The sequence below is a fragment of the Rhamphochromis longiceps genome, linkage group LG10 (assembly GCF_057381845.1).
Source record: "Rhamphochromis longiceps isolate RC_006_pf linkage group LG10, R_longiceps_female_GT1.1, whole genome shotgun sequence".
NCBI classification, from domain to species: Eukaryota; Metazoa; Chordata; class Actinopteri; order Cichliformes; family Cichlidae; genus Rhamphochromis; species Rhamphochromis longiceps.
The window spans coordinates 1,569,494-1,580,686 of record NC_140566.1 but is presented as its reverse complement, the minus strand read 5'-3'; the positions used below and the strand labels follow the sequence as shown (position 1 = coordinate 1,580,686).

At 40.9% G+C, this 11,193-nt stretch overlaps 1 protein-coding gene across 6 annotated transcripts in view; it reads left to right on the top strand.

The window, feature by feature from the left end:
• Positions 1-3,138: 3,138 nt before the first annotated feature.
• The window catches only part of LOC146660097 (phosphatidylinositol-binding clathrin assembly protein-like), a 35,822-nt gene continuing 27,767 nt past the window's right edge, over positions 3,139-11,193 (top strand). For 5 of the 6 annotated variants that reach the window (XM_085419784.1, XM_085419781.1, XM_085419783.1 and 2 more), the window contains exons 1-3: positions 3,139-3,222; positions 3,408-3,620; positions 9,830-9,972. In XM_085419784.1, coding sequence (XP_085275910.1) covers positions 3,491-3,620; positions 9,830-9,972 — 273 coding nt within the window. In that variant the 5' untranslated portion in view covers positions 3,139-3,222; positions 3,408-3,490. Of the gene's footprint in view, positions 3,241-3,407; positions 3,621-9,829; positions 9,973-11,193 lie in introns of all 6 variants that reach the window. The other variant, XM_085419780.1, reaches the window with a different exon arrangement.

Below are 11,193 nucleotides of genomic sequence, written 5' to 3'. Positions count from 1 at the left end.
GCTTCTTATTCATGTGTGGATTGAAGAAAGCACCTGTGAGTCTAAAGTTACACAATGATTGTGCACTTTTGTAAATCTTAGTTCACGCCTGTCAAACATATCATAAATATGCATTTGCAACACTTTTGCTGCAAATTTCACTCCATAATTAAAGAGGGGAAGAAAGGGAGCCTCTGAAACTGTTCACAGCTATGAAGCCGTGTAGAGATTTAGTATCTGTAAAATTGACTGGGACTGTCCAGCGAGGATGTGAAACAGAAAAGAGGAAATGCAGGATTTTCTTTATTTCATTTTTCTGAAGTCAAGTGTGTGTGTCTATTTATATCATAGATAAATAACACTAAATAATTAGATATTATGATCATCCGGACCTTTGCTTCAATAATTGTTTTCTGACTCACCACTTTAAATTTGAGTTGATTTGCCCTGTTGTAGGCCTGTTGGAGAAGAGCAGAGCAGGCCACTGGTTTATTTTAGTAGTGTGTGACTACTACTACTGAGATATCCTGATGCTTTCTCCTCAAAAAAGGTTAAGGCCCATTCTCCATTCCAGGTTTTTTTTTTTTTTGACACAATTGGCCGGAAGAGTTTGACATGTTCACGGGGCTTCAGAAACAGCTTGGTTCGTCTGAACAGAGTCACGTGATCAGTGACGTACTGTTCTCTCTATGTGTTGAACTCCCTGAGTGCGAACATAGATAAACAGCCAAATTTGGCCCGCAGACTAATTACATTTGGCCCGCGAAGCCATACAAAATTAACAATAGAGCTGGCCTGCCAGTATTATACAGTGCATGTACTGCCAATACTACAATTCCCAGAATGCTCTGTTGGTGTTTTGGCACGTCAGTCATGACAGGACTTATTAGCACCCTCTCCTCTGTTGACCATAGTCATAGCAACCATGCAAATACTGCCATGCCACCGATCCCAAAATGTCAAAAAGAAAGGCAGAAAACAGGAGCTTTCTGGACAGGTGGGAGAATATGATGAAAATCTGATAAATGATAAAATGATCAAATTTAACTCAGAAGGCTGCAAATACAATTTTTATTTAAGAAATGAATTCCACTGATGTGTTATTTAATTGGAAGTTTGATTTTGCATGTGTGCAATATTAAGTTATATATACGTTTATATAAGTTATATATATTGTTTAGTATTAAGCTTTGATTGTTCCATACTTAGTTTTTCAGCAAAACTTGTTTGAGTCCATAAGAAAAGATTCCTTATTATATTTGGAGGAAGATTTTTTTTCAATAAATATTAATGTTAGCCCACCACTTTGATCCAGTTTTGAATTTTGGCCCACTGTGTATTTGAGTTTGACACCCCTGCTTTAAAGGATAAATTGATCCAGTTTAAAGTTGTAGACTCCAAAGTGCAGCAGTCACTTTAGAAATAAACACAGAAAGCGCACTCAGTGATAAAAGAGATCACTGGAATTAAAGTGTTTACCACTCACTAAGTTAACAGGTTAACAGATTTCTGCAGCAATTCAGTTCAGTTCAGTTCAGTTTTATTTATACAGCGCCAAATCACAACAGCAGTCACCTCAAGGAGCTTTATATTGTACAGTAGATCGTACAATAATGCAGCATTCACATCGTGTCCTTTTTATAACAGTGCTGCATTTGCTTGTACATTTTTTGTTCTTTAAAGATTTTTAATCACCAATTAAACATTTCTGGAAGGGTTGGTGCTGGTAGGGATCATTTCCTGTGGAAGAAAAGTCATATGACCAGTGAAATGTTCTTTGTAGGTTAGTTTGATGGTACTAACCCCAGTGGGGGTTAACATATGTGGGGTTAACATATTAACTAACACAGTGAGTTAATAACCACTTTAATTGCCAGTGTTGTGTAAGTGTATCCAGGTCATGGAAAGATACGTGTGCTCCACTCACACCGTGTATAGCAGAGGTGCGGTGCTGCTGACTTCAGTTGAGGATATAATCAGGCACTGACTGACACGCCTTCTATAGATGAAATAGAGTCTAGGGATGAAGGGGACGGCTTGCCCGTCACTGGGGGCGAGGTCACTGAGGTAGTTAAACAATTCTTTGGTGGCCGACCCCGGTACTGACGAGGTTCGCCCTCAGTTCCTAAAAACTCTGGATATTGAAGGACTGTCTTGTTTGACATGCCTCTGCAACATTGCATGGAGATCTGGGACGGTGGCTCTGGACTGGCAGACTGGGGTGGTGGTTCCTGTTTTTAAGAAGGGGGACCGGAGGGTGTGCTCCAACTACAGGGGAAATCACACTCCTCTGCCTCCCTGGAAAAAGGGAACACGGAAAGGAGCATTCGCATAGTAGTCCAACCACGGATACAGGAGAAACAATGTGATCAAGTGTATATATTTGTTTGGTTATTTCCTATTTTCATTCATTATTGACACATTTAATAAATTATTTAAAATTATTTATGACATATGACGTATTTAGTTGATTAATTTTGGCACAGTTGGCACTCCACATTTTTACGCTAAAATAAAAGTTTGAACTGAATCTTTATTTATGGTTTAAAAGGGCACTGTGTATCAATGTAGAAAAAAATATCCTATAGTTTGATATTTAGTGGTATTGCTCATTGTTGAGTATATTGTTCTGTTTGTTTTCTTGTTATGTGCAAACTATTGTCAGAGTGTAATTTTGGTTGCCTACTTGTCTTATCACAGATAGGGGGCAGGTGTCAATAAGAATTTATTCTTCTGGCTCCTTTTCATGCATGGAACCAGTGCTACTTTAATTGAAAGGAAGGTTGTGAATAGGAAATGAATTACTAGTGTACCATGTGTGAAACTAAATAAATAAATAAATAAATAAATAATAAATAAATGATGCACATTTTATTTCAATGGCAACTGAAGTGTTGGATTTCATATAATAGCTTCACTTGAATGGAAAAATTACTGGAGACCGAATCTGTGAAAGCCCGATGGTGGCGGTCCATTTGCACTACTTTATTTCTTTTAGAGCTGTTCTGTTGATCGCTTTGTAAAGACTAAATTCAAAAAACACTGAACACATAAAATGTTAGTGGTATTTCATCGTTGTGCTTTTATTTTTTCCCCCTGAAAATTAGGCTACACTTATTGTGGAAAATGTAACCGGAAGTAACTTCTACTTTCATTTAGTCCATCTGGCGACGACATGTGAGTTGACTTGAACAGGAAGAGGAAAAAACGGCTACAGACCTACCGCATCGAGTAAAAGGCAGGGTGCGTATCACACCGTTAGTAAGTGCCAGGCTTTTATTTGTCGCTGCACATTCAGTTCGTGTTTTTAAGCTGTGTGAATAATTTATCTGTAGTCGGTTGGATAGCTAGCTAGCTTATGAGATCAATTTAACGGCTGCCGTCTTCTCATCACTTCTTCTCTGTCTGGTTGTTTCCTGTGTTGTCAGGTGGAACAGAACCTTTGAAGAATCTAAGCCAGTCTGCTGAGACGTTTTTAACAGCAAGAAGAGTTTGTTGGAGCCGATACAGAATGTCCGGACAGAGCATTACTGACAGGATCACGGCCGCTCAGCACAGCGTCACCGGCTCGGCGATTTCGAAAACTGTCTGCAAGGCAACCACTCATGAAATAATGGGGCCAAAGAAGAAGCACTTGAACTGTAAGTTTCGTTTCCCTGTTTAGAAAAGTTGCACATTTCCTTCCCATTTTTTCGGTTAATACTGGATTTGAGCGCTGTGTCTGTGGGGCCTGCACATACTGTAACGCTATAATCACAGGGCCAGACGGTGCTTTTACGAGTTTCAGGAAACTTTCGAGAAAAGTAAACCCACCGTGTTTGATGTAAGCAGGGATCTGTACTGTACGCTTCATACAACTGTATTTACCAGCAGGATGTTATTGCCCACACTTTAACTCCACCTGCAAAGAACTCGCCGAGTAGCTTTAGAAAGTTTAACCCGCCTGTTCCACGTGAGGCTAAAAGGCTCAAATCTGTGTTATTCTTTTGAAATACATGATGGGACTTTGGGTCAACAACCAACATCCAGAAAGGCTCTAAAGTCACAGAGCTCGTTCTGTTATACAGAACACACACAGGCTGGACTTTGATAACCACAGTCATAATCATTTACAGCTCTGTACAACATGCTGTGTAGCTGACTCTGCTCTTATTCCTGGAAGCAGCTTCGTAGTTACCGACTTTACAACTTTACCAAGAGTTGGTAAATGCAGATTACTTTCAGCACAGCTTACCTTGTGCATTGTGGAGGAATACAGCAAGTATTCCTCCACAATAAGCCTACTGAAAGCTGCTTTCTGGGTTCTGTTGGTGGTGTTTGATGTTTTAAGTTACTGAAAGGAACTTTTTTATTTTTTAAACAATTATCTTTACTATATATCATGGCAGAATGATCTGCATCAAAAAGTACATTTTAAACTAGGGCTGCCACAAACGATTATTTTGATAGTCAACTAGTCACCGATGATTTTTGCGATTAGTCTGCAAGGCTACATGTATGTTTCCCGTCCAATGGACCATGCATCCATTGGATGGGAAACGTACAGCTTCTTGCACCAGCATGTGTCTGCTCTCATATAACTATCATTAGCTTACAGCTTGAAGTGTTTAAGGTATGTGCTAACTAAAATTAAGACAAGATGATTGTTTATTACACTTAATAAAATTTGCAGATTGACTCGGTGGAGTTTAATAAACTCAGCCGGCTGCTCCTTGCTGTCTAAAATATAACAGGACCAATGTTCCGTCTAAGCTGCGCACTGCTGGCTTGGTCTCTGCGCACAGGAAATCTGCGTTGCGCACAAAAAAAAAAAAATCTAACCTGAATTGAAATGAAAACAAAAACTTTAACAATTCTGTTCTGCATGTTACTCAGTGACTGGCTGCTCCCGTATGGGATCAGAACGATGCCGCCTTATCCCAAAGTCCAGCCAATCACGCGATTCACATTCGTATATACGCAGCTAATCAACGTGGTTGACAGGCTATGACAGCGTCCTTATGTGCGACACCGGTGTTTTAGCAAAGCGGCTGATGTGGAGTGAAGCCACGTTAATGACAACGTGCACAACCATTGGAGATGTGAGCAGGACAGACGGAACAACTGACGGACAAAGTGTGGACTTTATACCAGTTTTTAAATCGTGTTGATCGGCCACGTAAAACCAGAGTTATGATAAAATATCTGCAATGTTTGTTTTTCTTCCTGAATACTGTCGTTGTTTATATTTACTGCAGGAAGAAACGGTAAAAACGGCGTTTTATAAGGAAAACGCTCGAAAGCCTGTGAGCAAAACAGCCCCCCTCCCCCAGCCTTTCCTATTGGTGGAAAAATGACATGGCAACATGGCATTTAGTTGTTTAGGGAGGGGGAAGTTTTAGGAGTGACGGCGTGTTTTGAGAGATTTGAGACGTTTAGCACAAATCTTGTGTAGTTAGTGTGTAGTTAGTGTGTAGTGTAGTCAATAGTTGTGTTGTGTGTGTCAGAACAATGGTTTACAGGTGTTACAGCAGTGACACATCTGCTGCTCTCAGGCCTGCAGGTATCAGGCTGCTGTTCTCCTTCATCTCATAGTGGACAGAAATTATTTTTTGGAGCGGCACAAATAATTTGTGTGGCATCAGATTTGATGCAGAACAGCTGATTGTTCTGTAAATAGTTTGAAATGTTTGTTTAAAAAACGCCTTGGCTGCATTTTTAGGTACCGTATTTCCCGGACTACAAAGCGCACCTGAATATTAGCCGCACAAGCTAAAATCAGGGGAAAATCCTGTTTTGTACATACATTAGCCGCACCTGACTAAAAGCCGCAGGGTTCAAAGCTTGTGCAAAAAGTAGCGGCTTATAGCCCGACAATTACGGTAAACAGCTGCAAAAAACTTTGTTTGCAAAACTCAGTTACTTTTTTGAAGAAGTAACTATATAATTAATTGCCCAACATTGGTCATTATTTACTGTATTTGCAGACAGAGTTACAGACTCTCTCCCACAGACTCATAATACAGTCAGAGCTTTATAAATATATAAAAAAGAAGAAGTTTTTTTTTCAAAATTGGAGTTCAGGTTATTTTTCCTTCCAATGGTGTTAACATGCTGCAGGTCATGAGCAAGATTTATTTAAATTTTCATTGTAAGTGGGCTAAAGCAGGTAATTAAAAGTAGTCTAACATAAATGCTGTAATTTGATTACTTTAATAAACATGTAACTTGCATGGATTGGATGCTGGCGTGACCACAGTGCACACGTCTGCTGTTGCTCACAGTGGTCCAAGTGTCCGCTCAGGGAGTTTGTGTGCTCGCTCAGACACATGAAACATTAGAGGGGACGTTGAACTGGACACTGGAGTAAACTCTCGACCATCTCACACTTCTGTTTAATCAGTTTTCTGTTTGACGTTTATTCAGCTGTGTGAAAACCAAGGAGGAACCCACCCGATGGATTAATAGTTTTATTTTATCTAATCTAATAATTTTAATCTCAGCCAAACTGATTCACTCAGGCACAAATAAAACACTGAAAAAGACAAACAATAACATTTTTAAGTTATCTAAGTGACTTATATATCATGTTTAGCCCGAGTAGCCAAAGATCGCGGGGGTTTAAAACGATGTGCCGAGAGTTTGCTGTTCTCACCCTTGAACCCCCGGCTAGCTGTCGAGCAGCACTTTTGCAAATATGTGGTGTCTTGATAAACTGAGCAGATATTTGAAGTTTACACAGCCACATTCTCGCCTGAAAATATCTTAAAAGTTTATTTTGTGACTCAGAAAGATTAATAAGAGTAACATTAAAACTTAGTAGCGCCGCCATTGCTGGAAACTGGAATTTGCAGCGCCGCGCTATGAATTCTGGGATATGGTGGGCCACGAAGGACACACCCGACCCATCCTTCAAATCTGGGGAAATTAAGGATGCATTTGTCGGAGTCTTCGAATTTGGACAGGCTTCGTCGTGCCGCTGTGACGTAATCGGCCTACAAATGCGACCAAAAATATTTATCACGATATACATTTGAAAATTTGTGATAACGACATAACTGACGATATAATTGACACGAGACAAAATACTTTACAACTCCTCAACTTTATTAGTGCAAAAAAACCATCAATGTATTTTCACTTAAACAAGCAGCTGTTTTATGTGCATTAAAGTTATAGAAAAATGTAACAGTGCAAATGCAAACTCCTCACTGACAGTTTAACCAAAAGGCATTTCCAGTGGAAACTGGCCGACATATCCTGAGCACAACCATGTATAATATCCACAAAACTTAAAAGAGGTTATACACACACAATACGGTAACATTATGTTGAAGCACAGTACGTATCACTCCGCGAGGCTCCGCCTACGATAGCCGTAACGCTCCCACAATCCATCAAGCGGTGCGGCTTCGTAGCTCAGCAAAGTCGTACTGAAACATGTGACAGATTTTCGAGCGCCGTGCACATAAAATCGTTTCGAGGTCAGTAAACACAACCAGAGTTCATACATAAGGCACACGGGATTATAAGGGGCTCTGTCGACTTTCAGACAAATCAAAGGATTGATTTTAAGTGCGCCGTATTTTCCAAACAACACGGTAATAACGACGGCCCGCTAGCATGCGCTACCAAAAATAGTGCTTTGTTGTGTATCTGACGGACCAAAGCTAAACCAGTTCCACACCAGTGAAGCTGCAGCATTTTTACAAACCAGTTCAGGTTCATCAGTTTCATTCAACGATCCACTTTCGCCCTTCTCATTCTCCGTCACCGCCATGCTTTTTCCTTCCATGTGCGTATGAAAACAAAGGCACTGCGCATGTGCGTTTTACCCATATTCTATCACCATATTTCTTTTTCCTATCGTTGCCCAACGTTACACCGGTATTACCGTGGACGGTATGATATGGCCCAGCCCTAAGATGTGGTTTAATTTAGTTAAATCTGCAAGCGTAGGAGAGATCTCGTCTGATCTCGGAAGCTAAGCAGGTACTGATCAGAAGGTTGGTGGTTCGATTCCCCCAGTCTGCATGCCATATATCCTTGGGCAAGATACTAACCCCAAGTTGCTTTCCGATGCATCCATCGGAGAGAAACTCCATCCTCATCGGAGTATCAAAATGTCATAAAAAGTCATCTTTCAGAAAAACTACTGCAACTTCCATTTAAGAGTCAGTGTGTGTGAATGTTAGGTAGAAAGCACCAAGGAAAATGTGGTTGTGCGAATGGGAGTGAGTGGGTGAAAGCACAAGTTGTGTAAAGCGCTTTAAGTGCTCAAGATTGAGTAGAAAAGCGCTATAAGAACCAGTCCATCTACCATGTGCCATACCTAAATATTTAATATTTCCAGATTGCAGTGGGGCAGAAGAAGGGTTATGGAAGGAGCAGTTAATCAGAAGAACTGCAGATTTTAACCAGTTTATTGAATAATCTGAAACTCTTGCTAAAGAGTTTATTAGTGTGATTACCTCAGAGAGATTGGTTTGTGAGTGCTGGAGAAAAAGCAACACATCATCCGCATAAAGAGGGATGATCACTGCAGCCTGTCTAACTGCTGCTGCAGGTGGTTGGATAAAAACTGCAAACAGTGACGGGGAGAGTGGGCGTCCCTGCCTGCTGGGCGTCCCTGCCTGCTGGGCGTCCCTGCCTGCTGGGCGTCCCTGCCTGGTGCCCCTCAGGAGACAGAAGCTGGAGGATGTTTGGTCATTTGTTTTGACACAAGCTGTTGGGGAATTATATCATATTTTTAACCAGTTAATGAAAGAGGTTCGAAACCAAAGTTTCCAGTTAACTCTGTCAAACGCTTTTTCTGCATCTAGAAACAATACTGTGGTTTCAGTGTTTTTTCAGCAAGAACAGTCTATCAAATTAAGTCATCTACGTGTATTTGTTGATGAGTGCTGCCTTTAGTGAAGCCAGTTTGGTCAGGATGAGTTATGAGGGGGGTTCTCTTCTCTGATCTCAGAGCTTTGCAGATTATTTTAAGGTCTACATTAATGAGGGATATTGGACGATAGCTGGTAGTAAACACAGGGTCTCTGCCTGGTTTTAGCAGGAGATTCATGTTTGGTGGACGTCTGTCATTTTCCTTGATTTCTGCAGCACTCTGTGGAATAATGGTGCCAGAATTGTCCAGAATTCTGCTGGAAAGCCGTCTGGACCTGGAGCCTTACTGTTGGGCAAACTTATCAGGGCTTCCTGCAGCTCACCTGCTGTCAGCAGTGAGTCCAGTGCCATTGCCTGACTGTCTGGTAGTTTTGGAAAAGTTATGTTGTCAAGAAACTGATCAACTTTATTTTTTGATGAAGTTATCTGTTGTGAATATAAAGTTTTGTAAAAGTCCCTGAAAGTGATGTTTCTTCTTTCAGGATCTTAGACGGTGTTGCCTGATAAATCTTTAATCGCATCACAGTTGTTTCTTTATTCTTAACTGGTTTGCTAGAATCCGGATTTATTACCATGTTGAACATTTTGAAAGTGAAGTCTTTGTACTAGAAATTGTTTTTTTTTTCTTTTTTAAATATAAACTTTTCTTTTAATTCAAGTTTTGCATTACAAACTTTTTCAGTATTTAGCAACTGCATTTCGTTGCCTTGTACTTGTAACATGTGCAATGACAATAAAGTTGAATTGTGTTCAGTATTTCCTGTTCCTGGTGGGACATGTCGGCTTCTCTAAAGATTTGATGATTTCTTCTAATTCCTCAATATGTTTGTTTTCTTTTTAACGTGATGAGAATGAAATGATTTTAGCTCTCATCACAGCTGTCCTGCTTCCCAGAGAACAGACTGATGTTTCAGGCAGGTCATTATTGCCTCAGTATGACTTCAGCTCATCTTTTCCCACTTTGCATTTTTCACTCCTGCAGACTTGATTCAGTGCACCAACGAGATGAATGTGAACATCCCTCAGCTGGCTGATACCCTGTTTGAGCGGACTGCCAGCACCAGCTGGGTGGTTGTCTTCAAGTCTCTCACCACTACACACCATCTGATGGTCTATGGCAATGAGGTCAGCAAGCGGACATGAAACACTACAAAGGCTCATTTACACCACGGAGCCCTGAACCGCCATAGCTTCAACACCGTCTGTGAACACTGGTTTAAGAAATGGGTGTTTAAAGTATTTACGACATGTTTAGCGCCATCTTGTGCCAAAACAGAATATGAGGTCAACAGGTTGGTTAGTGGCAGCTAATAGGCTAACATTAGGTATGTTAAATAATTAGTAAGGTAACCAGTAACTAAGTGGAAAACAAGGCTCCTCGCTGCAACAATGAGCTTTATGTGAAGAAACTGAGAACATACCGTCTGCTTCCACTGTCTTTAGCACTAACTGGTTCTGGTTGTTTGGCTAGCTGCACTGAAACAGGAAGTGTAATGTTTGTATTAATAAAGGAGGACCGCCAAGCTGCAGTGAGACACTCTGACCTTTCCTCTGAGTTGTGATGCACTGAGTGGCATAAACAGCTGATGTCCACAAGATGCGATCTGTGCAATAAAAACGGGTTCCTACATGCGCATCACGCGCAAACATAAATATGTTTCTGGACGTTTCAGTGGGAGAAACGTTTCATCATCATCCAGGTGACTTCCTCAGTCTCAGCTGACTGCAGGTTTCAACCTTATAGCAGGACATTTGCACAATAACTGAAACCAGCACCAGTGCAGTCAGCTGAGACTGAAGAAGTCACCTGGATGATGATGAAACGTTTAAGTAAGTAAGTAAAATTTATTTATATAGCACATTTCACAGATAAAAATCACAAAGTGCTTTACAATAAGATCAGACACACAAGTTAAAACGTCCACGTGGACAGAATCGACCTTTGGGGATTTACTTACCTGGATGATCGAGCATCAAGACCTCTATTAGACCGCTTTTTAGTTTTAGTGTCCTTTTTTTGGTTCCGTTACTAGTTAGCTACCATAAACTAATCTAAGTATATGAGCCCCAACCAATCAGCCCAGTGCTGTTATGTTCTGTACTGGTACAAGATGGCGCTAAACATGTTCTTAAACACAGGTGTCCAACTGCAGGCCTCGAGGGCCGGTGTCCTGCAGGTTTTAGATGTGTCCTTGGTCCAACACAGCTGACTCAAATGACCTCCTCAACATGTGCTGAAGTCCTCCAGAGGCCTGCTAACAAACTAATCGTGTGAGTCAGGCGTGTTGACCCACGGTTATATCTAAAACCTGCAGGACGCCGGCCCTCGAGGCCTGCAGTTGGACG